The sequence below is a fragment of the Corvus moneduloides genome, chromosome 12 (genome assembly GCF_009650955.1).
Source record: "Corvus moneduloides isolate bCorMon1 chromosome 12, bCorMon1.pri, whole genome shotgun sequence".
NCBI lineage: Eukaryota > Metazoa > Chordata > Aves > Passeriformes > Corvidae > Corvus > Corvus moneduloides.
Window position 1 is genome coordinate 7,885,353 of NC_045487.1, and position 26,445 is coordinate 7,911,797.

The 26,445-nt window shown below is 47.5% G+C and overlaps 2 protein-coding genes, 1 long non-coding RNA gene and 2 other non-coding genes across 6 annotated transcripts in view; 1 reads left to right on the plus strand and 4 right to left on the minus strand.

Moving 5' to 3' along the window:
• Positions 1-11,281, minus strand: part of SF3B3 (splicing factor 3b subunit 3) — a 29,379-nt gene extending 18,098 nt beyond the window's left edge. Inside the window, exons 1-11 of the mRNA XM_032122237.1 lie at positions 11,172-11,281; positions 10,403-10,515; positions 9,655-9,981; positions 8,375-8,547; positions 7,873-8,014; positions 6,810-6,922; positions 5,961-6,098; positions 4,623-4,726; positions 3,250-3,415; positions 2,688-2,783; positions 2,147-2,219 (exon numbers count right to left, since the gene is read on the minus strand). Of these exons, the coding sequence (XP_031978128.1) occupies positions 2,147-2,219; positions 2,688-2,783; positions 3,250-3,415; positions 4,623-4,726; positions 5,961-6,098; positions 6,810-6,922; positions 7,873-8,014; positions 8,375-8,547; positions 9,655-9,981; positions 10,403-10,472 (1,402 nt within the window). The 5' untranslated portion in view covers positions 10,473-10,515; positions 11,172-11,281. The remainder of the gene's footprint in view (positions 1-2,146; positions 2,220-2,687; positions 2,784-3,249; positions 3,416-4,622; positions 4,727-5,960; positions 6,099-6,809; positions 6,923-7,872; positions 8,015-8,374; positions 8,548-9,654; positions 9,982-10,402; positions 10,516-11,171) is intronic.
• On the minus strand, positions 6,573-6,652 carry LOC116450177. The gene has a single exon (XR_004242708.1). It is a non-coding gene; the product is annotated as a small nucleolar RNA SNORD111 (small nucleolar RNA).
• On the minus strand, positions 9,250-9,331 carry LOC116450174. Its single transcript, XR_004242705.1, has one exon. It is a non-coding gene; the product is annotated as a small nucleolar RNA SNORD111 (small nucleolar RNA).
• Positions 11,282-11,548: 267 nt separating the features above from the next.
• Positions 11,549-26,317, plus strand: COG4 (component of oligomeric golgi complex 4). 2 transcript variants are annotated; one of them, XM_032122243.1, is made up of 19 exons: positions 11,549-11,695; positions 12,134-12,216; positions 12,895-13,009; positions 13,454-13,628; positions 14,220-14,413; positions 14,858-14,963; positions 16,036-16,193; positions 16,748-16,806; positions 18,241-18,374; positions 18,901-19,019; positions 19,347-19,513; positions 20,152-20,317; positions 21,815-21,877; positions 22,344-22,460; positions 24,050-24,142; positions 24,450-24,533; positions 24,827-24,928; positions 25,304-25,432; positions 25,644-26,317. In XM_032122243.1, the coding sequence occupies exons 1-19, from the start codon at positions 11,549-11,551 to the stop codon at positions 25,776-25,778; spliced, it is 2,346 nt and encodes a 781-aa protein (XP_031978134.1). In that variant the 3' UTR covers positions 25,779-26,317. The 2 variants fall into 2 exon arrangements, with proteins under 2 accessions (XP_031978134.1, XP_031978135.1); XM_032122244.1 differs by lacking the exon at positions 11,549-11,695 and having other exon boundaries at positions 12,132-12,216; positions 12,765-13,009; positions 25,644-25,778.
• Positions 13,623-16,036, minus strand: LOC116450145. Its single transcript, XR_004242686.1, has 3 exons — positions 15,835-16,036; positions 14,820-15,371; positions 13,623-14,137 (listed from the first exon to the last, which is right to left on the minus strand). It is a non-coding gene; the product is annotated as an uncharacterized LOC116450145 (long non-coding RNA).
• Positions 26,318-26,445: the final 128 nt, after the last annotated feature.

A 26,445-nucleotide genomic window follows, 5' to 3' on the forward strand; every position in this document is an offset into this window, starting at 1 on the left:
AAAGCAGCTGGGAGCCTAACCTTGGTCTACATGAGAGCTGAAAATACCCCTAAAACATACACATCCAATTTTAGCAAGAACTGACTGTCCCACAGAGACACAGCTGATTGTTTTGCTTCCCAAGGACTGCAAGATAGACTGGGATCTGCTTTCTACCTCTCAGCTACTGAACTTCAAAGGCAAAAATCTTCAACTACACACCAGTTTCTAGAATTTTTCTACTGAAGTGCTTAGCATAAATGTAGCCCCATGCTGTTGGGATTGTCTGTGGTTAACCTGTGGGACTGTACAGTTGCCCCTAGCAGTAGGTACACACCTGTGGTGATCAGCACCTCCACCACCAGCAACCTGTGGAAGAAAAAAAAAGGCTTGGTATTGGTAGTGAGTATCACCACGTACCAGCCAAAGTTAGTATTTGCTTTGAAGACTGCAGACCTGGGTGTTTCTTACAGAGGCCCAGCAGCATACACGTACCATGGCACTGAGGCAGAGCCGGGAAACCCCACGCTGCAAACTGAGTCCTCAAGGGCAGTTTCAAGATTAGATACATGTTTGAAAAGGTTCTGCATTCTCTCTGATTAAAGCCCACTAAAATAATTTCTGAATTCCAAGAGTTGGAACTTGGGGATCAGTTTCATATAACTGTATTCAGTAAGTAGCACGGCTTAACAGCTACAGATTCCAGTCTTTCTGAAATCACGGAGATGATGATGCTGAAACCTGGAGAATTTGGAAGGTGGAAAGAAGAGGAGGCAAATGAGACTGGTCCACTTCCTGCAGATCATGAATGGTCCTTCACCTCCTGAAAAGTCAAAGTCTTCTTCTGGAATCCCAACAGAAAAGATTTTAAAACTGTAAGGTGATGTCAGAAGCCTCCAGTCCTCAGAGGGAGAAAATCTTACCAGCTTCTTTTCCAGAATGCTGGAGAAAAGGTTTCTAACAAACTGGAATGCCCCTTTTCAGAGAACCATGTATTTTTTAATATGAACTGTGGAAATACTTTCCTTTTGACCTTTTTATTTCTGGGGGACATGAAGGCACTTTATGCTCAAAGTTCCTCCCATGTTGCTTAGGCAGTACATGCGTCTCAGGACATGAGCACAGGAACTGATGGCAGGTCTCGAAAGGCAAGGTAAATCCCACTGCAGTGTTTGAAAATTCCCACAGGGTTACTGGTTCCCTGGAAGACACACTACTCCTTAAATACAAGGTATCATGTCACCATAGCAGGCTAAGGCCTCTACTGCAACAATCTGGCCTTTCTAGATCCAGTGTATAAACCTGGGGAAATCTTTGTGAGAGTTATACAAAGCACTGCCTTGGAAATAATCTCTGAGACTGCCAGTACCCAGAACAGATTCCCTTTAAGCTTTTTAGGTGCTTCTGTGCAACTCTGTTCTCACCTTTAAGAGAAAGGCAGGACAAGGGACTACATCTCCTCCTGTACTTTAGTAAGGTTATTATTTCAGATCAGGATATAAGAAAAAAGCCTGAACAACCAACCAAACCCCTAATCCAGTATATTCTGCCAACCTGGTATCTTGACCTTCCCAGAATCACCATCATTCTACACACTGCTGGGTTTTGAATAGGGAGTGTGTCCTAGCCCAGACTTTTTTTCACAGATATGCACAGAAGGAAGTAATAAAATACAGACACTGTTGCTGATTTATCATCTTTGTTCCATAATTTGTATCCCACTCTCTCACAAAGAGCTGATTACTGCACTTGTCAACACACACATGAAGAATACTCAGTATGCTCCAACAACAAGAATAGCTGTTGCCTGCTGATCTTTGAGCAAGAACTTATGGGCAAAAAAGTATGGGAAGTGGGGAAGCATGAGAAGTTCAGCAGCTTCAGGTTGCAAATGTACAGCTGACACAGCATATTGGGTGACAGATGCAGCTGCAGGCAGCTGCTTCTTTGTCAAAAGGAAGTGTGACAATGCTAGGGGACCAGAGGGTGGGTGGCTTCTAAAGACAAGCAGGTGGCTGCTGATTCAAACCACAATTTCTGGGGATGGCACACAACCATCACGCAGCACCGTTCCTATCTCCTTGGACAGAAAACCAGAAAAAAACAACAAAAAAACCACACATAAAACCACTATGACCTCCCTCTGCTTCAGGAAAATACTGCATACCTTCAACATGTCTTCTCACAGTCCATACAGCATTGGGGTTACCAGGCAGCTCTGAGACGGCCATTTCGGATACCTAAGAGTAAACAGGAAGAAGGTTCTTTTGCAAACAGATGTTTAGATTTACTAGAGTATGCAACCAAACCACCAGTTTTTAAGCTTTCCCACAACTGGGCAGGAATGCTAACAATTCCCAATTCTGACATTCTCAGCCCATGCCAGATGTGCTACAGGGCAGAATATATTCAGCAATGATATGGCAACATTATTGCTCTGGATGATCAGCTTTAAAACAAGGTCATCCGCCCCCAGCAGAGATCAGCAGCAGCTGGCAGGCACCAGGAATGTTCCAGCTCAATACACTCAAGTCTTAGAAGAGACAGAATGCAGGTTGTTGAAGTCAAGTAAACAAAAAGCCTTTGAGAATGTAAGAATAAACAGTACAACCCTTCTATTTCTCCAAGCAAGAGAAAGGAGCTCTCCAGACTACAGGATTTCCTCACACCACCCTCATCTCTCAGGCTGTTAGTGCTGGATGTCTTACCTCAAGTCCATGTCTTAAAACCCTCAAGGACGACCTGGGCCCCCGACCACAAGCCACATACAACTGGGGTGTGTCTTCATTGGCCAAATCTGCTATCTGTGTGGAGAAAGTGTGTCAAAACAACATCCATGGAATGAGAAAATAAAACTAAGCTATATATATATATATATATATATATATATATATATATATATATATATATATCACACTACTGCTTCAAGAATGCTTTTTTCAAACACCAAAAGCTGTGAAGGATGTTGCAGCTGCTGCCTTGAAAGAATGTCAAGTTTTACCCAAACTCACTGCAAAGAACTGGTCTGATGGTCAACAGAGAAGCAGCACAGAATTGCTGGCTGACACCATGTGTTTAGACACGTATTTATCTCCACAGGAATCAAAAGCTACAGGGCCAGGTACCAATCTCAGGCAGCTGTACAAGAACTCTGAAGATTTGCCTTTCTATGAGTCTTTACTTAGAGCAGTATTTCTGGAAACCTGGAATAACATAGCTGGTGACTCCACTTACACATGTGTAAACAGGAACTTGCTGATGGCAGCATACCTGACAACACAGAATAGGAGACAAACTGTCCAACTCATCCACCAGCACCAGGTTCTTCAGAGGTCGTGGCTGAAAAAAGAATGTGTCTCCTTCCTCAAGAGGCATGGCAGAAGAAAACTCTGGCTCCTCATCATCATCCCCCAGGTGAGCTATCTGGTACAGGTAACTTCAGACAGAAAGAAGAGTGTCAGCATGTTCACAGCAAGGCTCATGTAACTTCTTTAAGTAAGGCTTAACTTAATTCAGCTAGCAGGGAAGAAAAAAATCCAACCCTACATTATGCAGTTATTAATACTTGGCTTTAAGGATTGTCTTCTGGGTGACAAAATATTTAAAAATAATCAGAGGCCTGAAAAGATAAAAAAAACTACTAACAAGAAACCCCCCACAAACTCCCAGCCCTTCATATTTGCAGCTGTCACTGGCAAAGTATCCCAGAGGTTCAGTGTTTTGTTTACCCTTGAGCCTTTTAGATATTGTGTTAAAGCCAAAGCACCAACTGACAGCTGAGGCCAAAAGCAAGGCCAGTGGCTAAGACTTCAACTCCACAGTTATCTATTTTATTGGAATACTCTCACCTTTTTAACCACACTATTTTTAACCACATTCCCTATTCCATTTTATGAGCCTAAATAACACAACAATCAAGTAAAATGTCAGAGAAGAAAAAAAAAAAAACCAAAAAATCCACGGAAGGATAGACCGAGTTACTTCCTGTTTTTAATAAAAGCCCGAATATGGCTTCCTCAAGAGCTTCCTCAATTCAGATTCAGTCCAGCAAACTGGCTGGGGCTCCCTCAGGTGGCTGACTGTAGATACAGTCAGGAAAAAAAAGTTTAAATCTCTATTCCTGTGAATCCCCCACTCAGACACGGTTAAGCTAATCTTCAAAGGTGTGCATGATCCTTTAGAGTGTTTAGAAGCCCAAACATGAATTAAGAGAAAGCTCTCAAATACACATCTGCTAAGGAAAGGAACACAGTTACTGATAAGAAAACCTATTTACTTCTGAGTGGGCCATACACACAAACATCCAAAACTATCAAACTAATCGAAAAGATAATTCATCTAGATATGTGATGAACCCTACACAAACAGAAAGTGCTCAATTCTTCCAAAAACCATTGCAACAGCAAGTAATCTTTTATTCTCTACACTTCATCATCTAATCTGAGTTCCAACAACAAGAAAATTCCCCCATTCATCACCTAATCGAACCATTCTTCTCAAATCCTCTGAAGAAAGCACCTATTTACCCATTAAATCAGAGGTGTTGTCTTTCTACGCACAGTAAGTTCAAGGGTCAGTCTGCAGGCCTGAACAGAACCAGTCTGCGTCAGGGGAAAAACACTGACGTAAAATTGTTTACTCACTGGTTTCCAAATTCAGATGCCACAAAGAGAAAGCCTGTTTTCAGCACGCACATGGCAGCAGCAACAGGAACAGTGTCAAAGTACTTCAGTCGAATCTCTGTTACCTGCAAGCAGATGAAGATGTGACTCTGATGGTAAAGTACTGGAACGCCACGTGTGTGATTTAATAAAAAAAAACCTGCCTAGCTAATTTCTCCAAAGAAATGAAACAAGAGCAGGCCAGGCTTAACACATCAGTAGTTTGGGGCACCAGGTCATAAATCACCAAATCCAACAGATTATTTGAACACACAAGCCAGGCTGCCTGTTCTATTCCAAGACTTTCTGCCTTTTGTAACACTGAGTCAGTTTGGAAAACAGAAGCTGTAAAAATAGCAAACCTGCCTAAGAAAGGAAATTTGCTTCACTGAGCACCAGCCAATTCTCCAACATGAGAAAAATAACTGTCCTGAGCAAATTTCTAAATTTGATATGGTCACAACAACTGTTGCTGAAACATCCGAGAAGAATCTTCAGCCACTTGAACATCACAGAAATGCAGAGTATTCAGAGTTGGAAGGGACCCACAAGGATTATCAAATCCAACTCCCAGCTCTGCACAGAACAACCCCAAAAATCACACTATGTGTCTGAGATCATTGTCCAAACACTCCCTGAACCCTGGTGGGCTTGGCACCTGCTACACAATCATCCCCTGTACCAAATTTGACGTGTTTAGATGAAGGAGGAATTAACACTCAACATTTACTCAAAAAACCCAACTAGTAACACTGCAGCAGAGATCTTTTCAGAGCAGAATACTAAAACAGGCAGCAGCAAGCCACTGCAAGTCTGTAATTTCAACTCACAGACCAGCTGTACCAGGCTAGTTACCTCAATTTGCAAAAATATTTGATATGTAATCAAAATATTGATTGTAGCATGTAAATATTCAATTAAGAGACCAGAGGGCACTTGCTGCAATCCAGGGAAACTAAGTCCCACAGAATTAGTTACTGAAATACTCTCCACTATGTTCATGGACCACTGTTCACATCTCTTAAAGAAAAGACCACCTGTAGAATATCTGAAATGTGCTCAAGTGACTCTAGAGCATAATACTCACAGCATAATCCTCCAAGGATTTTGCAAACCCTGCATCGTGTGTCTCTATGAGTAATACCCCCAGCTGCAACCAGGGTTAACTGTATTACAAATCATGTAAAACATGTGCCCTTACAAAGCTTTTTGATAACTACAACAGTAAATATTTACAACAGTAAATGGTTATCACCTTAGAGAAAGTAATTGACTAAGGACTCTTCTCAATTAATGCTTCTGCATTCACGTGATACTTACCATGTCTTCATCAGTCTCCAGAGTAATTTTGAAGATGTCTCCCTGCTCTGTCTGGGCCAGGAAGAAGAACATGGACTTGGTCTTATGTGTAGCAGAGCAGACAAAAATCATACCCCTCTCTGGGTCATCCAAGTCATTCTGTCAGGAAAGAGAGTGGAGGTCATTGGTGGAATTACCTGACAAGCACAGAGGTGATTTCACTTAAGTGTTTCCATTTCACAGGTGCCTCAAGAGGTCACAGTATGCAAGGAAGCTTTTAACACAAAGCACATCACTTTGTTACACCCATAGTCACCCTCAGTACATCTCTGCCCCAGAAGGAAATACAGCTGTGGGACACCGTGCCTAAGCATCATCCCTTCATGTTTTTTACTCTCCTCTCCAGGTAACTCTCACATATCAAAGCTAAAAACAGAGGAAAGGGCTGCAACCCATGCAGCTGGTTTTGAGCACCTTGGTGGGTGTACAAAGCACTGCCAAAGCACATAATTCCCAATACCAAAGGGAAAGGAAGCAGCTTTAGATGCAACAGAGCAGTTGTTGAATTCACCTGCATCTACAATAGGCACCGTGACTCACAATCTCAAATAAGCCTATCTTGCACTGACAGTGCTGCCTGATCAGAGTCTTTGGAGTATCTCCAGTGTAAATCTCAGAGAAGAGACATGAACCACACTCATCACCTCAGGCTATGCCCAATTCTGTCCTCCCTCCCAGATAACACAAAGCCAGTGAGGTAGATAAGCCAACATGTGTTTAACACCTTTTTTTTCTTACTTTAAAACCTTCCTGATGCCCTTAACCTTGAAAGGCAAATTCCAAGCATTCATCATCTTAAAAAATTCTCACCCGTCTCCTGGGAATTGGGCATCTGATATCAGGCTGGTCACCAAAGTTTTTGTAAGTAATATAGTTTTCAGAACAGATCAGCACCCCGCTGGGGCCATCAGAACCACCAGGAACTGTAAGAAAAATGTGAGGAGAAAAGCCTTTACCACAGATCTCACTCACTGCCTGCAGAACATTTGGTTTTCTTTAAAGCAATGTAGTTTCCAGTACTCTCCATCACCCTGCATATACAAACCTGCTCTTATTGAAAATGAACACAAAAGACTGAGTACCGCTGCCTGTGCCACCATGAGAACAGGGAAGATGGAACCAGGGGACCTGGAAGGATGCAGCTTCTGATAAATTGCTTAAGTTTTATCCTTCCTGGCTTATTCTTGCTTAGAAAGCCATGACACACCCAAAATAACACACTAGCAACTTGTCAGTTAAACACAACCCTTGGGTTTCTGGTATGTTTGCTTGCAGAAAAATCCATCATGGACGGTTTCTGACACATCTTTAGTTAAAGTATGGTTTTAAAAATGCTTCTCTTGTGATCTCAGTGTAACAGAAGATATCATCAAACAGATTCAGCACAATATTTGGTGTCTGTCTGACAGCTGCCTACAGGAGATGCAACAGGGCAAGCATACAAAGATGCTCTCCTAGCTGAGCATCTTTTGTGCTTGGAGAGGAGCCTGCAGCAGTTTCCCTAGTTGAAAGTCTTATATTAGCTTTGCATCCAACCCCTTAAAGTGAGCTTTTAATCCACAGATTCATCTACTGCCTTTAGGTGATGGAATCCCATGCAAGAGAGTACAGCACCTATACATTAACTAAGTCCTTTTGCATTGCTACCAGCTAATTTCAGGAGCATTCTCAAACTGCAGCTACTTCTATGAATGCTTGTGTATTTCCACGTGTGAACCACCCCTCATTACCTGACTGCAAAGTCAATTAATTAATTTATACGAATGGCTCAGACTACAATTGAAACAACTCCTAATACGTAAAGAGTATTAATTGTGTTTCCCTGGGGAATGGGAACCAAGCAGACTTATGCGAAAATAACTGTGGGCAGTACCTGTTATGAGGAAGTTGCCATGCTCTTCCAGGGGCTCACTGTATTTCCTGACAACGTGGTTCAAACCCAAGTCCAGTTCATAAAATGTCAATGTCTGCTGTGTGTTGGCTGCAGCTTCGCCTGTCGGATCATTGTCTGCTTCCTAAAACAGAACACATGGAGGTGTCTTTCAAGAAAAGTATTAAAAGGAGAAGCAAAACTGATGTGTGGCAAAACAGTTTTGAGTAACAACAGAATGAAGGCCAAAAGACTTGCTGGAAGCTGCACAAGAGAAGTTCAGACCAAGAAAACAGACATATTTTCAGCTGAAAAGCAAAAAGAATCACCAAGACGGAAGAGACTTGCCCATTCTGGCTGAAGGCAAGACAAAAAGCCAGTGAGTTTGTGAAAAACAAACTATCTCAGACAGCAAAAGCAGCCAGTGTACCCCAGTGACAGATGAAAAACAGAACAGGAACAACAAAGCTCAAAAGACAGCAGAGGGAAATCAAGTTCTTCTCACCTCATAATCCATTTCCAGACAAGCAAACATTGGGTTTTCAAATCCCACATCGACTCCCACCACATGGTAGACCAAGGTATTGGCCTTGTGGGCTTCCAGTGGGGAGGAAATAGTGAGTCGAGCAGCAGCATCTCTGTTCAGGATATACACCAGCTTCTGCTTTTCAATGGCACCTGCAAGAAAGGACAACAGCATGTGAAGCCCATCACTTGATGATCAAATCTGACCATACCTGCAGTCCAAAACCGAGTTGTAAGTTGGCAAGAGAATGTCAGCATTACTTCAGCTGAAGTTCACCGCTGGTGTTTATCTCTGTGCCACCAATTAACCTCGAATGTCTCATTTTAAATCTCTCCGGCTGCAAGCACAAAATGACAACTTCAGCTCTTTAAAGCCAAAGCCTGACCCTTTGAGCTACATTCACCTGGCCCAATATTCCATCTACAATGGCTTGAAGCAGATCTACTTGCTCCTTTCACCACACCAGAGATGACAGACTGCAAGGAAGCAAAGACAAATGGAAAGAAGCATCCAGATGTTCTGCTGTTTAAAGCCAATTGGCGTGACAAGTTTTCCACAAAAATATTTTAACTAAGAAAACGTATTCTTGCCTGACACACAGCATCCACAACATAAAAAACACCACTCAGATACCAACATGAATGGCACAACTGTAACTGTGCTACCTTCTCACCCAGGAAAAGCAGACATGTTAGAAAAGAAACAATATTATTTATTGCTATTCCCAGTATAAAGACATACTGGGAAACTACCATCAGCACTGCACAGAGCTGCCTTCAGCAAACTGAGAAAGTTCCATACACCTCATGCTAAATCTTACCAAAAAAATTCTCCCAAGTGTCCTTCTACCTGCGACGCCTGATCAGAAATGCATCTGGCTGTCTCCACAACACATCTCAGAGAAGAGACATGAACTCAGAACATCATTTCAGGCCACGGGAACTGACTGGCTACACTGTAGCACTGGCGACTGCAATCCCATCTTCTCTCCCGCACACCACACTTCAGGGCTCTGCGCACTGCTAAGCAAACCGGTCCCTTTCCAACTTTTCACCCAGCATTAGAATTTATTTGTGCAATTCCATCAGCATCAACGAACTACTCTGCATGCCTGCATTCTCCTTGACAAAACTCACAGCCTAAAACACTGCCCAAGAAACAATTCCAATTATACCTGGCCAAGACTTGTTCCAAACTAAATATCCACAAGACAGAAAACAAAAAAAGTAAGGAGAACACAAGCTGACAGAGTAACTTACTGATCATGACAGCGCGGCCCTTTGGGTCCACAGCCAAGTATTGGCCTGGGACGATTCTGCGACAGCCACTCTTGCCAAAGGTCTCCTGATGGATCTTCTCAAACACGTTCTTGGAGGGCTGGTACTCCAGAATGACAATGCGCCCCGAATCGCTGCCCACCACGATGTAGTCTTTGGTCCCCCCCGTCAGCCTAAAGGCCATGAGGGACCGGATGACTCCAAACACTTCCACGGTCAGCAGAGTGTGAACCTTCCCTGTGTTGGGATCAGGGCGGAGTAACTCCAGGATCTTGCCCCGGGAAACAACAATTTCTTGTTGTTTGGTTCCTGAAGTACCCAAAACATGAGCACAAGTCAGCAACAACAGAGCACAACACACAACTTCAAGAAGCGCTACAATGGAAGAAGAGGAAACTTCCAAATGCCAATTTTAGGATTACCATGGAGGAATTCAAAGAATCTTATTCACCACATTAGGTACCACTATTGTTGAACACCTTTTAACACACCAGAAAATTGGTCAGAATACTGAACTAAATCTATAGATAAATTAGATTGATAAATAATCAAGTCAACCTTCTGTCAATCTTTCCACAAGTTACCACAGCCCAAGTAACACTCAAGAGCAAATGATAATGTACCAGCAACAAAACCCCAGCTGTACCGAAGCAAACTGTAAAACCCATCTTTTTCCTGTACTATCCAAAAAAACCTCAAGCCAAGACATGCGAAGGGAGGAGAAAATTACCTGAGAAGTTGCCATGGATAGCAAAGCTAATGCCTGTGGCACGCTGCAAGGTTAGGTTGTACAGAAACATGTTGGCGATAGATTTGCTTCACCTTATTGTAGCTCCAGTAGTTCTGCAACAAGTAGAACACAATTATAAACTTCTCAAAAGCAAAGCCTTCCATCCAGCAGAGAGAACCGCTGCCCTCCTCCGTGTGCACGGATCACTTTACACCAAGAACCCGGCTGCTATTTGGTATTTATTAGCGCGACGAGGCAAAAGGCTCTCCCAAGTTGTCCCGGCTGCCGAGCGCCAGCTGAGCTCCTTACTGTCGAGCGGCTGAGCAGTACTTCCAGTAATTACTACTAATTAGTCTCGGCTATAGCTGTTCAGAAGCCAAACACAATTAGGGAATCCCTCCGGGATCCCCGCGCCGTTACACGTCCCTGGCGCCGCCGTTTCATTGAACGCGAGTGCAGCCACCCGCAGCTGCTCAGGGCCGACTCCTCTCCCCGAGGCTGAGGCGGGAAGGAACCGTAGCATCAGCCGACCGCCCCGGGCCCCAGAAACCGGCCCTCAGCCTTGCCCCGGCAGGGCACGGAGCCAACACCTCCCCGCGCTCTGCGGAACGCTCGCCCCGAGAACCGGCCACAGGTCACTGCCCGGCCCGGCCGCCCCCACCCGGCCCAGGCCCCGCGGAATCCGCGACGCTCCCCCTCCACAAACCAGCGGCCCGTCCTGCACGTCCCGGCCGCGGAGCCGCCGCCGGGCAGGCAGAGCTGCGCACACCGTGCGGATGGCGGCGGATGCTGCTCCGGCCTAGGCGGGCGCGCCGCCGGCCTCCTCCGCCATCAGCGCCGCGCCTGCGCGCTGCCCTCCCGCGCCTTCTCCACGGGGCTTTCGCGGGTCAGGCGCGCGCCTGCGCCGTGTAGTGGTAGAGGCTGCCCAAGCCGTGCCTGAATCATTGTTGCGCTATGGCAGCTGCTCCCCGCACCACGAGCCCCCCTCTCCCCCCCCACCCCGTAAACCCTCAGCCGCCTTCTGGCATGGAGATGTCAGCTTCCTTCTCCGCCAGCCGGAGCCCAGTGGCGCCAAGGCTCAGGCACCGCTTTCGACAGCCCCGACGGGCCTCACGGCGGTAGCGACCGCGTCAGCTGCGTCCCAAGATGGCGGCGGCCACGGCGCCGGGACCGAAGGCGCCGCCCGGGGAGAGCGGCGGCCCCGCCGCCTCCGCCCTGTCCATGGAGCGGATCCAGTCGCTGACCGACCTTGCGGACCTGGAGGCCGCCTACAGCCGGCTGTGTGAGGAAGAGGTGTGTGGGGCCGGGCACGGGAGGCGGCGGGGCCCCGAAAAGCGGATGCCTCGCTGTCACTGTGCCCCTCATTGTTGGATCCTTTCCAGAGGTGTTTAATGCAGTCTCAGCCGCCCCTGAGGCCCGGCCGGCGGTGGGTGTCGCCTCCGCGGATCCCTGTGTCGCGAGCAGCTTGGAGATTCTGAGATCTCGTGTGCTGGAAGCCCGGCTAGGGGAGGAGTTTTTGTGTTTGCTTTCAAATGGCAAACCCGTAAAGATTTAGAGAATTAAAGAGAGCTTAGAAAGTATTTATTGGTCATGTGGGCTCTTGAAAGCATTAATGCCTTGCTAGCTCTGTGTCCTTGGCTTGGACATAGGGTCTGATAAGTCGCTGGCCTGGAGCAGAGCTAAAGTCACACAACACTTCCTTCATCCTTTTTTTTTTTATTATTTTTTCAGAAAGTCGTGCAGGAAGAGCTGGATGCCCTCCTGGAGCAGCAGAGCACTATAGAGAATAAGATGGTTGCTCTTCATCGCATGGGGTTAGTGTTCCCCACCCGTTCCCCTTCCTTCTCCTTTCACCCAGATACTCCTTTCACTGTTGTAGTGGAAGCACATCCATTCTCAGAAAATGTCAGACTTTAAATCGGTTTGTGGTAGAGAACACTAGTTGGATCCTCATCAGGTGCCCAGTTCTTCTCAGCAGCACTGACAGCTGTGTCCTCACTCAGACTGACCCATTTTGGTGTAGGCCGAGCAGCTTTTTGGAAGTGTCATGTCAGAGGTTGCCAGGTTTCAGCATCAATCGTTGGATTAGGCGTCTTCTGTCAGGCTGTCTATAGGTGTGAACAAATATTACTGTTTCTTTACGGTGAACTTGTGCAGGCCAGCTGGAAAATCATCCTAAATGGCCTTGTGTCTAGCAGAAGCTCAGAGGACAGGTTTACAGACTTCACCTCCACTTCAGAAGTGGAGAATGTCATAAAGGCCCAGTGGCTTGTTCATGCCCTGTGTGGTAGCAAGGCACAGTTGGTCTGTGCAGCCTCTTCCAAAGCAGTCAGTCTGTTCCTTTCTCCTGCTTTGCTCCCAGAGGAGGGAATGAAGTGAGTGAGAATATTGTGACAGGACCAGCTGTGTTTGGAGGAAGAGCCATCCTGCTGTTGCACACCATCCGACTGGTTAATGCGTGCACCTCACGCTCCGTTCACGTGTGTTCCCAGCCCTAATCTGCAGCTGATCGAGGGGGATGCCCAGCAGCTGGCAGGAATGGTCACCTTCACCTGCAATCTGGCTGAGAACGTCAGCAGTAAAGTCCGTCAGCTCGACCTTGCCAAGGTAACTGGGCTGAGGGGTGTTGGAACTTGTCACCACCCAGCTGTGTTCTGTGCTCACAGCACAGAGGATGTGCCCTTCCTTTAGTGGGCACGTGGCTGGAAGCTGCTATGTTCTTTATTTTAGCTGTGTCTTTCTGGGCTCCTGCATATTGCATGGTATAAGAGTGGTAGAATCATAGAATAGTTTGGGCTGGAAGGGACCTTAAAGCTCATCTCATTCCCAACTCTCCTGCTGTTGACAGGGACACCTTTCACTAGACCAGGTTGCTCAGAGCCCCATCCAACCTGGCCTTGAACGCTTCCAGGGATGCTTCTCCGTATAGCAGCTGGTTCTCCAGCATCCCCTTCTGTCCATGCAGCTCCTGGTAGAATACCCTGAAGAGGGTGAGTGGCAATCTTGTCAATTACACAGTGCTGAGGACAGTGGAGACTGCCTTTCTTGCAGAACCGACTCTATCAGGCCATTCAGAGAGCTGATGACATCCTTGACCTGAAGTTCTGCATGGATGGAGTTCAGACAGCCCTGAGAAATGAAGACTATGAACAGGCAGCAGCTCACATCCATCGCTATCTGTCTCTGGACAAGTCAGTGATTGAGCTCAGTCGCCAGGGCAAGGAAGGTAAGCACTGTTTGTGAGGACATACTGATGAGTCACCTTTCCAGTGGATATCTAGAGACTGCTCATTTCCCATGGTAGATTGCCTCAGCCCAACAGAAAAAGCAGATGATGTAATGCAGGCCAGTGGTCTTGGTATTTTATAGACTGACTGAGAGATGAGCATTTTTGAAGTGTTATTACATCAGAATTATCATTAATTGGAAGGGCAGTTCCTGGCACACAGCTGTAATAGTATTTTAGGTGCTAACTAAGCAAAGGACAAAATGTTCAGACCAGAAGAAGTGAGGGAGAAGGCTCTGTCAAGAATTGTTCTTGTGTTACAGTGTGCTACCAAGCAGAGCAACTGGAAATGAAGGAGTAAATTGCTAAGAGGAAAATCCCAGTTGATGTGTCGTCATCCTCCATGCAAAATCACATTGTATCACACACCAACCTGTCTGTCTTTGCCAGTAGAGGAATTCCAGTGTGCATTCTGCCTTCTCAGCTTGGGACTGCACAGTGCTGGTCTCCTGGAAAAACAAAAAGCAGCCCTAGATACAGTACTAACATTGTGCTGTTGCTTTTCCCTTTCTTTTCTGTGCTTTTGACTAGGGGGCATAATTGATGCCAACCTGAAGCTCCTGCAGGAAGCAGAGCAGCGTCTGAAGACAATTGTTGCAGAGAAATTTGACACAGCTATGAAGCAGGGAGACCTGCCCCAGGTGGAACGGTTCTTCAAGATCTTTCCTCTGCTAGGCTTACATGAAGAGGGGCTGAGCAAGTTCTCTGAGTACCTCTGCAAGCAGGTAACAGGCTCTGTGAAACCCAGGGGAAAACAAAACCCAGTCTCTGTCAACAGATATTGTGGAAGGAGATTTTGGCAGTGGCTTGTTAGCCTTAAAAAATAGCACTGGCCTCAGTTCATGTCTCTCCCTGCATTTGCATGCTGGGATGAGCTTTCTGGTGTCTGAATACAGATCCAGGGGCTCGTCTGGCTTCTTCTGTGTCTTGCTCTCTGCACTTGCTTAAAAATCATACAGTGAGCCTGGAAAGAGAGGAACAAGTTTCTGCCCTTCCTCAAGCCTTGAGTTTTCTACAGGAGAGGAAAGGATCCCTGTTCAAAGGAGGATAATACGGCAATAGCTCTTGCATTAGGAAGGCCAGTGAAAGCTCTCTAGGGCAAGGACTGTGGACCTGTGGGATGAAGAATACCTTTGGGTGTTCAGCTGACTGGTCCTGTTGTCATGCAGGTGGCCAACAAAGCAGAAGAGAACCTGCAGCTGGTGATGGGAACAGACATGAGTGACCGTCGAGCTGCTGTCATCTTTGCAGACACCCTGACACTCCTCTTCGAAGGTAATCTTCCTTTCCTCTCTCCTGATTGATTGCGAATAGTCCGTGATGAGACGGTCCCTCAATTTAAATGCTTTTAATTTTAAATGCCTCATTGCCCTTTGAGCTACAGGTGTCTCACACTCGAGGGACAGGGACGCAGCTAGCTGAATTTATTCCAGCCAGAAGAGGGCATCACAATAAACCAGTTTTCCTGTGGACATCTTGCACAGGCATGAAGTGGATTTGCAAAGGATTTGTTGGTTTCCTCTATGTATCAGACTCTTCCTGTTTTCTGCATCCTCAAAACAAATGGGTATTCCCTGGAGGTTTCTTCAGACTTGCAGCTCTCCAGACAAACAAATCAGATCCCTTAGGGATGAGCAGCTGTTGGTGCCTCCAGGCCTGGCTCTTCAAGAAGCACCATGGGAGCTTGAAAGCAGACAAGGAAGGGAGAGAAAGGAATGTGAATGCCCTTTGGGAATGTTGCCAAAGACCATAATTGAGATCCCATGGTGATTAGCCACCTTCTCTATGAAATCTGCTCTAATTCCAGGCGGCACCACTGCCAAGTTACTCTCCCAGCCTGGCGCCAGTAGAGCTTTCTTGGCAATAGTGTCAAAAGAGGGGGAGTGTTGCTAACTTTCGGAGTAGAGCACTTGTGAGAAGAAAGCAATATTGTAGAGATACTTCCTTGGAAATAAGCTTTTCCTACAAGAAGTTCTTGCCTTCACTAATGCTTGCTCTCTGCAGCAAGTGTGTGCCCAAGAGCCATCCCTAGGCTGATTTTTCCCTGTAACCTTGCAAGTGCTGAAAGCTGAGACTGGGTTTGGGTGGCAGTTGTGTCCCCTGCCAGGTTTAGCTTGTGTGGCTTTGTCCTGGGGAAGCCTCATACCTTGTATCTTGCTGGGCTGAAGGGCAGCTGGCACACAGGGCATGGCAGGAGTTCTCTTTTGGGACAGAGAGATGGCTTCTGCTCCAGGAGATTTGCACTCTTTATCTGTGGAATGAATGATCCTTTGTTAGGTCTGGTCTGTGGACCTGTGTAGCTCTGCTGTGCTCTGGGAACTGCTGGTTCTCTCCCCTGTCCCCACAGGGATTGCTCGCATTGTGGAGACCCACCAGCCCATCGTGGAGACCTACTATGGGCCAGGGAGGCTCTACACCCTCATCAAGCACCTGCAGCTGGAGTGCGACCGGCAGGTGGAGAAGGTGGTGGACAAGTTCATCAAGGAGAGGGACTATCACAGGCAGGTAAGAGCAGTGTGAGGCTGCCTGATGCAGCCAACTGTGCCCTCCATCCAGTTCTGTGGGGCTCCCACTGCTGTAGAGGCAGCAGAGTTTGACCCTATGTATTGAGAGAAACCTTGCTTTGCTCCATTTTTACCCTGGTAGGGGAAGGGGTTCAGCCTGTAGCTGTGCTTTCTGATGCAGAGGAGGATTCATTTGGAGCATAGTAAATGCCCCCTGGTCATTCTTTGCTGTGCAGGTCTGTAGGGTGCTTTCAGTACAGTTTCCCCACTGTCTTGTTCCTGCTTAGATGCAGGACTGCTGCAACTGTCTCACGGTCACACACCTTGGTGCCTCTGGTCAAGTCCCATCCCACCACCTTTGCTGGCAGGATGAGCTCTGCCTTGGAGGAGGAGGAAGTGAACTGATGTGGTTCCCTTCTCTGGCAGTGCTTCCTGCAAAGCATGCCTATCACCCCCAGTGAGTAAGCACTTCCTTAGGCTATAGCACGAGAAGTGGCTGGTAACTCCAAGTCATCAGCAAAGACTGATGACTCTCCCTTTCTTTTGTGATTGCAGTTCCAGCAAGTCCAGAATAGCATGATGAGAAGTTCTTCTGCAGAGAAAATTGAACCAAGGTACAAAGAAAAACTCTTCATGCTCTCTAACCTTTCACTTTTGAGTTGTTATTAACACTACCTAGCATTTAGATAACTCTCCCACTCTTTCCAGAAGCTTTGCAGCTATTAACTCATAAAATCCAATTGTTAGGTGCCCTTCACTGCCCTTCTATAAAGGAAACTTCTGTAGTGGGGCTTTATTTTGCTTAGTCATTACTTCTAAGCCTTGGCTCTAAGCATTCCTGGAGGGTTGGCAATATCACCACACATGAAGGACTGAGATTTTAACTGCCTGTGCCCGCTACTCTTTCATGGCCTTGGAGCCCACAAAACGGAGCAGCTCCCTGGACAGATAATTTGTGACAGAATCAGGAATAAATATTTGGGTCTTATTTAATCTATACTGCTGCTGCAGCAGCTCTGTACCGTCAGTTTCTTGATAATGAACTGCAGTGCTTTAAACTCCCTCTTTTTCTTCTTATCATAAATATTTACATAACCCTCAAGCAAGGCCATTTGAAAGTGCACCCAGCCCTTCTGGGACTGCCTGAATTACAAACATACCTTGAAAGAAAACTTAGGTTCTTCAAGGAAGATCTGTCTGTGAGCCTGCATAATTATTATTTCAGCAGTAATATCCACTTACTATTTGCTCTGAGTAACTCTGCATGTATCCCAGTTTTCTGATTTTTTTCTTTTTCATCTGTAAAATAAAGATGATCTTTCCTTCTCCCACTTGTGCACCGTGAGGCTTCAAGCAGGATTTGTTAAATTCTCTGCATGCTGATGAAAAAGCTGATGTGTCAGTCTCTCTTTTTTTCATAGTCATCTCTGATCTGAACACTGTGTTCTGCATTGTAAGATGCTTTTTTTGTATCACATTTCCTGAGCTGTTGAGCTTAAACAGATTCTTTATCATCTTCAGAGAAACACATGAATCTGTGCACAAAAACACATATGTGGAGATGGCAGGGACCAGGCATTTCTAACGTTAGCAACATAGGGCTCACAGAATTGTAGAAAAACTGAGGTAGGAAAGGACTGATGAAGATCTCTAGTCAAACCTCCCACTCAAAACAGGGCTCATTTTGAAGTTACATGAAATTGCTTTGAGTCTTGCAGTCCTTACCACTGTGATTTCGACGTGGATGTCCTCACATCTATGAGGAAAAAAGAGGGGGAGTGTTGCTAAATCTTGGAGTAGAGTTTGTGAGAAAAAAGCAATATTGTAGAGATACCTCCTGGGAGATGACTTTAGGGGGATATTTTGATTGTGTGTGCATGCTTTGCACATACCACTTTTTCTGCTGAGATTTGCTACTCGATGGCACAGATGGAAAGGGGCAGTATTGATCTCATAGTGAGAGAATGGAGAACACACTACTTAACTGAATTGAATTAGTGCCTCTCCTTTTGTAGTCTTGCTGTCTTGATTCTTGCTATTTCTTCCAGGGAGCTTGACCCTATTTTAACAGAAGTCACTCTGATGAATGCCCGCAGTGAGCTCTACTTGAGGTTCATCAAGAGACGAATAATAGCTGATTTTGAGGTGGGAGATGCCATGGCCTCAGAGGAGGTAAAGCAAGGTAACACCTTGAGTACCAATACTCATAAGCTCTGCTCATCAAAGCCAGAAATTGAGATATACCTGAGTTAGTGGCAGAGCAGAGTGACACAGGGTCTGCAAAGACACTTTGGGAGTGCTCTGTGGAAGATGATTGTGTAGTCTGGCCTTTCCAAACCTGTTTTCAGCACTGGTTGTTCCCTCTAACAGGGAAACCAACATTAAGAATGACTGGAGGGTATAACAAACTAATGTCCCCAAAGAGAGGAAGAGCTGTTTGGTCACTGCAGGCACAAATCCTAAGGGTGGAGGCCATGGAAAAACAGGCTCGAGGTTTTGGTACTCTGTAGAGCTCTGGAAAGCACTTTGACCACCTGCAAAATCCAGCTCAGCAATTTCAGCTCCACAGTTGAGGCTTGTGATTTGTTCTAGGTTGGGCCTGGCAAGTGTCTGTCCATTAGGTGCCCATGAGACAGGCAGCAAGGGACTTGGTGGAGCTGCCTCCTGGCCCTGGGTTCCTGCTGATGGGTCTCTCTTGTGTTCCACAGAGCATCAAAAATACCTGGACAAGCTCCTCAACAACTGTCTGCTGAGTTGCACCATGCAAGAGCTCATTGGCTACTACATCACCATGGAGGAATACTTCATGAGGGAGACTGTCAACAAGGTAGGGGAGAACCTCCTAAATGCTTCTCTGTGTGTGCTCCTCAGTCCTCTGGTGAGCATCCCAAGGGAGGGTTATGTGTACATGGCAAGTTTGCAGTTGTCAGGGAAGTCTTTTGTTTCCCTTGGCCTTGAAAAGCAAGTGGTTGTTTCTGAATTTTGACTTCAGACATACCCCAGGGTATCTTCCAGGTCTGTGGGCTACTGCAAACTAGTCTGAGGGGTGCCAGCCACTCAGGGTGAAGGGGGAAGATGGGCAGTTTGGCCTCTCAGCACTGCTGGGGCAGCGCCGCTGACTGAGCCCAAGGCACTGAGACAGCTTTCTTTGCAGGCTGTTGCCATGGACAGCTATGAGAAGGGCCAGCTCACCTCCAGCATGGTGGATGATGTGTTTTATATAGTGAAGAAGTGCATTGGGCGTGCTCTGTCCAGCTCCAGCATAGACTGTCTCTGTGCCATGATCAACCACTCCACCACCGAGCTGGAGTCTGACTTCAGGTAATGAAAATACACCAGGTTCACTGTAATGTGCCTCCACGTTCTGCAAACAATGTTTGCTGTCAGATGGTCTTCCTTGTGTTCTTTGCCTTTGAACCTCTGGCTTGTCATCCCCATGGAAGATGCTCGTAGGAAGCAGTAACAGGTGTAGGAAGCTGGATCTGGGCATCTTTCCTCACAGTAGTAGTTGGTGATCCACCTATAAGACAAACAGAAAAAAGAACCTCATGGCCCAAAATCCCTATGAGATGGAGTTGCCATGTAGCACTGGGGTCCTACCCTGCTTGAGGGTACATGGTCACCCCTAGTTGTTCTCAGGGTTACTTAATGACTCAAACTTGGCGTGAGACTGCAGAAATTGTCCTGCTGTTTTTCATTCCATTGTGGGAATGAGGAACTGTGACTGAAGACAGCAGGCAGCTGCAGGCAAGATATTTGGGAAAGCTCAGAAACTGGGTAGTTATGTTTTTCTTTCAGCCTTCAGATGCTGTCAGGTGATATTTGCCAGCCTTTTTTTTTCCTGTGAAGTTCCACTTACCTTGTTCAGGTCACATCTCAGACAGAATGCTGTCCCGAGGCACAGAGCATAATTCTGTTGTTGCATGCTCTAAACCCTGGTGTGTTCTGCTTGCCCATAGGGAGGTTCTGTACAACAAGCTGAAGCAGGGCTTCCCAGCCACAACCTTCCAGGACTTCCAGAGAGGGGTGACCAGTGCTGTGAACATCATGCACAGCAGCCTGCAGCAGGGCAAGTTCGACACCAAAGGCATTGAAAGCACCGACGAGGCCAAGCAGTCCTTTCTGGTGGGTTTGGTGGCTGTTCTGGTGCAGAATGAGTTGGGGTGGGGAGAAAGACAATGGGGAACTCTTGGGAACAGGATTGGTGTGACTGTAGTGTTCAGAGAACCTGAAAATCTGTTGAGGTATGGTGGGTGGCCTGCCTTTGGATGTCTGGTGGATGCTTCTGCCTCATCTCAGGTTTGTAGAGCTTCCACACCCAGCCTGTGCAACTGTGATCCCATGAGTGCCTCTTGGGCTGCTGCGATGACAGTTCCTTCCGGGCTGGAGAAGAGTCTGTGCTCTTTTGAGGTGTCCACCAATCCTGCTCTTCACAGGCTCTGCACAGAGGTGGTGGGGGAGCATCTCATCCACACCTTCCTCCAGATAAAAAAGTCCTGGCCCAAGCTCAGCTCCCTCACTTATGATTGAAGAGTTTTCATTAGAGCAGGGTTGTCCGCTCTGCTTGGTCTGCAAGATCCTCCTGTTGCGTTCTAACAGCAGAACTGCAGCTCTGTCCATGCTTGAACAGGTACAGGGAGCATTTCAGACCCCTCAGAGAGCATCTGAAGGGGCTGCTTGTCGCTCCTGTCTGCTGCAGCATAACGCATCCCTCCCCATGCTGGGATGCTGTGTAGACTTCGCATTGTGGAAAAGACCTCTCTGGGAGAACATCTCTGGCTCTGCTCTCTCCAGGTTTGAGCAGACCTGTGGGCAGAGACTGAGAGCGCTGGAGAGGGGCTGGCTCACCATGACTCGTCTCCCTCTCTCTAAGTTGTTGTGAACAGCCAGCACTGAAGAGGTTCCTTGGAGCTTTCACTGCACGAGGAGAAAAGACAACAAAGGGAGCAGGAGAGACTGAACTCTTTTAATCTCATAGAATTCTTTGTTACAGGTTTCTACCTTTCTTGAAGCAAAGGGCTTAAAATGTCAGTTCTTCCACTGAATCTCCTCATTCACTTGTCACCTTGCCTCATTTCCCTGTTTGCACAAACCCCAGCCTTATAGTGACAGTTCATCTTCAGCAGGTAGAGAACAGTCTGTTCAGTGGAGAACAGATACTCATCTGGCAGGAGGGCTGCTGATTCCTCCTGCCTAGTTACCTGTGCCTCCCTGTCTCCCCTGCTGCTCTGGACACAGTGTTTAAAATATCACCCACAGCCACTCCTGCTCTGTTCTTCATGACACTTACAGAAAGTTGGGGGTACATTATGGCTTCCATCCATCACCAACGAGTGGGGCTTCGTGGCAACATTGTGAACAGGATGATGAGGAAAAGGAGTAAACTGTCTTGAACTCTGTACTAGCTGGAGATTCAGCACATGTGCTCAGTTGCTGGAGTTTAGCTTCATGCAGCTCAGTGAATCCGCAGTGCTTTGATCTCACAGTAGCAACTCTGTCCCTTAACTACTTGCATTTCAGTCCGTATTGTTAGCAGGGCATGGAGTAAATGTATGGACTTGGGGATGAAGTACTGGGAAATTCCATTTAATCCAACTTGGGTTGGTTTTGGGTTTTTTTCAGGTGACCTTAAACAATGTGGAAGTCTGCAGTGAAAACATCATGACCCTAAAGAAGACTTTGGAGGTGCAGTCTCTATTCTTTACTGGTTTTTCCCAAATCAAATTTATAATATCCTCCCTTGGCAGGGGCAGGGGTCAAGTAAACCATCTGGACCTTGATATGCCTGAATTCTTGAGGTCTTTGCCGTCCAGCCTTAGGGAAGCAATTTTGAGCTGGCAGAGCAATTTCCGGCTGATAGTAGCAGCCAGCAATACCAGTTCCTCCAGCCTGACCAACCTGGTGCAGGAATAACATGTGCATCATGGAGAGTTTGCAGCTCTCTGGTGCTGGGCTAGACAGCCCCTGGCTTCCTTTCTTGCTGTCCTTTCTCCTCACAGCTGGAGCCAGCAGCCTCTGCCTTTGCAGGAGCAAGAGATGGGCTCCTAACCTAGCCCACACACTGGTGGGCAGCCAGAGCTCAGCAACACAAAGGGATAAAAACTGCCCAGGTTATTAATTTGCAGCTTGCTCATGGATCTCTTCCCTGCAGAGTGACTGCAGCAAGCTGCTTAGCCAAGGATTTGGGGGTGAGCAAGCACAGGCCAAGATTGAGAGCTGCCTCTCGGACATGGCTGCTGTCTCCAACAAATTCCGTGACCTGCTGCAGGTGAGTGTCTCTCTGAATTACTGCTGGCTTCCAACACTGCCTGCTGGTGTCTTCAGGGACAACTCTGGCAGGGATCACTTCAGCTCAGGGCCAGGCCATGTCTGACTCCAGGAGTGCTGGGTAGGGTGCAGGAGGGAGCAAATCAGTCAGCTTTGAGGCATGGAAAGAGCCCCAGCCCGTTTATACAGCCACACCAGCCAGCGGCTGCATAAAAAGCACTGGAAACAGCTGCAGAGCCAGAAGGAATGTTGCTTCATTCATCTTCACTGAGCACAGAATTGCAGTTGGTTCAGCATTTTCAGGAGAAGAAATATTAATGACATTTCCATCTCCTCCTTTCTCCCTCGTGGCACAGCACATTGTCAAGTTGTCCACAGCCTAAGTAATGCTGAAGACAGGCTGTTGGTAGAGAAGAGATGCTCTTTTCTCAGGTTTCTCCTTCTTTCCCAAATGCAAATACTCCTCAGCATAGAGCAGAAGACTCTGGCTAAATCCAGCCTCCTGTGGCATGCTGGGGCCTGCTGTCCTAAAATTTCACAGTGGTCTCTGGCAGGGAGAGAAGCAGGAAGACCTAGTACCTCATGTGGAAAGAAACCAAGCAAAGGAGAATATTTTGAACCAGGTTTGCCTTTGTACTTCACAGAGGGGTCAGGCTATTTTTTTTTTTGGCTTTGCAGTTCAGGGCAGGCAGATGCCTTCAGTTCAGCACTGCCAGCAAACCCTCTTGGGGACTGTGGTCAGTATCAAAACCAAAGAGCTCATCAGTAAGGCGTAAAACTCTCCAGTCTGACTCTAGTGCGGTTTTAAAAGTGGCTGCAAAGCAATCCAGAGTCTGGGGAGGAAGCTCCTGCACTGCCTGAGTCACACACGCGCTGAATTTGCCTCAGAAAAGGACAATTGCCAGCAGGGCCTGCTCAGAAATGCCAGTTTTAGTTAAAAACTTCCATCAAATGCCAGTCAGAATAGGTACCGACACAGTTACATGCTGAGTGAGCTTTCATGACACCTTGCTGAGCCAAAGAGGGGTGGCTGGCAGGAGAGGGCTTTAAGAGCTCTCATCACAGGGGACAGAAAAGCCTTTGCTGACAGCCTGCTGCTCGGGGGAGATGGCATGTGTTGGGGTTATGATTAATTCAGGGAACTAACTGTGGTTACAGCTTTTATCCTCCTTTTAGATTCTCTTACTGAGCTAAGCTGCACTGGAGGTGGGAGGCATCAGCTGAGTTCAGTCACAGTGCCCTGGCTGGTGCTGAGTGGAAAAGCTGGAGTTTGCGTTTTTTCCTACCCCCCATGCCTCGCTCCTGCCAGGAAATCTGTAGCTATGTGGGACGGGGAAGCACAAGCCCTTCAGACCACACAAAGTGAGCACAACAGCAGCTTCTGGGCCAACATCCATCCTCTTCTTCTTGTCATGATGTCCTCAGAGCCTTCCGGCACTGGAAGAGTATGGGGTCTGGGCCTTCCAGGTTCAGTTTCATGTGCAAGTCTGTGGGTCGGTTTCCCCAGCTGAGAATGTGAAGCAGCATCAAGACAGCCTGGTTGTAAAGATTTTGTGCCTCACTGTCCTCTCTTCTTGCTATCGCCCTCAGGAAGGTCTCAATGAGCTCAACAGCACAGCCATCAAACCCCAGGTGAAGCCGTGGATCAACCTATTCCTCTCTGTCTCCCACAACATCGAGGAGGTGAGGCTCTGTGTTCTCTACTTCCAGCTGTTCTTGCGCATTCTCTGTCTTCTGCTCAGCAGCACAGAGCAACCGCTCTTTCCTTCCCCTCAGTTATCTGCTGTTTCCTTGGCACAGAGCATCAATAAAATACCCAGACCATGCTCTGCAGCCGAGCCTGGAAAGGGACGTTTGGCTAGAGAGGAACTTGAGAAAACGGAAGGGGTGAAGTGCTGCTGCAGGAGGGACCTCCCTTCCTGTCCTCTGGGCCGTTGGCTGTGCTTTACTTCAGGCCACATAAACAACACTTTCTGCATTTCACTGTTAGGAGGAGTTCAGCGACTATGAGGCCAATGATCCCTGGGTCCAGCAGTTCATCGTCAATCTGGAACAGCAGATGACAGAGTTCAAGGTGAGAGAAGGAGGTGGCAGCCTGCCAGGCTTCCACGTGGCATCCTCCAGCTCTTTCCTTGCTTGGCGAGCAGAGGTGTCCTTCAGTGCCTTGCTGGGCTCTTAGGGATCCAGTCACCCCCTTCTCCTGCAATTCTCAAAGCCTGCTTGGAGGCCCCACATACCTGGATCACCTCTCTGGTGCTCTCCACATGGCAAGCCTGCAAGTCCTTATTCGTAAGCTCTCCTAGCCTTAGGTTTTAGACACCTCTGCTCAGTTTTCCTGACAAGAATGACACAGGTTTCTGCTTCCAGGCTGGGCTGTCTCCAGTGATTTATGACACTCTCACTGGTCTTATGACCAGTCTCATAGCCATTGAACTGGAGAAAGTGCTGCTCAAATCCACCTTCAGCAGGGTAAGCAAAACACTCCTCTGCCATCTAGTCTTTCTTGACTGCAAACCCTCAGTAAAGGACATATGCAGGGCAGATGCATATGTTACCCTCAAAGAAACTCTGCAAGCACCAGTGACCAGCTCAGGGACACTTTTACAACAGCACCCACAGGGACAAAGCAGGTTTGTTTATGGGACTGAGAAGAGCTGGCACCAATAAGGGAGCTGGGTTTTAAGGTGGGTCTAAACATAAGCCACTTAAATCTGCAATAAGTGGTCTAACTGGGACCTTCCTGCTCAGAGACCTCCCCCTGCCTCCCTGTGACTTCTAATTGGTGTCTTGGCACAACCTCTGGGTCTGCTTGGAGAGTTAACTGATCTCTCTCTGTGCCCACAGCTCGGCGGTCTGCAGTTTGACAAGGAGCTGAGGTCCCTCATAGCCTATCTCACCACAGTCACCACATGGACTATCCGTGACAAGTTTGCTCGTCTTTCCCAGATGGCCACCATCCTCAACCTGGAAAGGGTGAGCTGCGCTTGGTCTGCTTCTATTGGGGAATTGTGGGAGCACCAGCTGCACTGCACATGGCTTTACTGAGTTCATCCAGATGTCATCACACCTACAGGGTGGGGAGAAGCTGGAGAAGTTGCCCTGTGTCTGATGGTGCTTGACTTCAAACTTACCTGTGAGTGCAGTCTGTGCTGAGTCATCTCCTACAGCTCCCCTCTTTTTCCAGGTGACAGAGATCCTGGATTACTGGGGGCCGAACTCAGGTCCACTCACCTGGCGCCTTACTCCCGCTGAGGTCCGGCAGGTGCTGGCTCTCCGCATCGACTTCCGCAGTGAGGATATCAAGCGGCTGCGCCTGTAGTTGGTCAGTGCCTGGCTCAGCACCACACTGCAGCTAAGAGCAAGAAGGTTGCAGTTCTGGAGCCTGCCTGGGTCCTGTCCTGGGGCTGGCTGTTAGATGGTGTGGGGATCACATTCCTTGGAGCAAAGGGCTTTCCTGGGCCTGGTAAGAAGAGCTGCCATCCTTTTATGGGAGCGGAAACAAGGCACATGAGGAATCTCTCATGATGAGAGCAGCATGATGCTATTTCTCAGAACACAGCAGTGCCTGCTCCCGACTCCATGTGCTCTGCTGCCCTGCAGGAGGCCAGGACAGGTGCAGGTCTGCTGCTGCAGCTGTGTTCCCTCTGTGCCCCCTAGTTTAAGGGTCAGCTGCTGGAGTCACAAATGCTGAACCCCAGCTCTCTCCTGGTGGTGATGGGGACTGTTCTACAGAAGGGGGAAGGAGTGATTTCCTTGGGAAGGTGCTTGGAAAATCACTAGAAAGCCTCTGTAGGAAACGGGGCTATGTCCCCTGCTGGCTCTGTGCAGCTACTGTGTAAATAAACCTTGCTTGGTTGAGCTGCAGTCTCCAGTGGTGTGTGTTCAGCTGTGGGCCTTCAGGGAGCTGGAAAGATGTGGGATAAGAGCTCTGCTCTGCCCCAGTTCTATTCTACCTTGTGCCAGGGCATCCAGAGCATCTTCTTGTC

Coding starts and splice junctions, on each gene's coding strand:
- COG4 (XM_032122243.1), top strand. CDS start 11,549: ATGGCGGCGGCCACGGCGCCGGGACCGAAGGCGCCGCCCGGGGAGAGC. Junction 13,010..13,453: donor GTCAGCTCGACCTTGCCAAG/GTAACTGGGCTG, acceptor CCTTTCTTGCAG/AACCGACTCTATCAGGCCAT. Junction 18,375..18,900: donor CTCAGAGGAGGTAAAGCAAG/GTAACACCTTGA, acceptor TGTGTTCCACAG/AGCATCAAAAATACCTGGAC.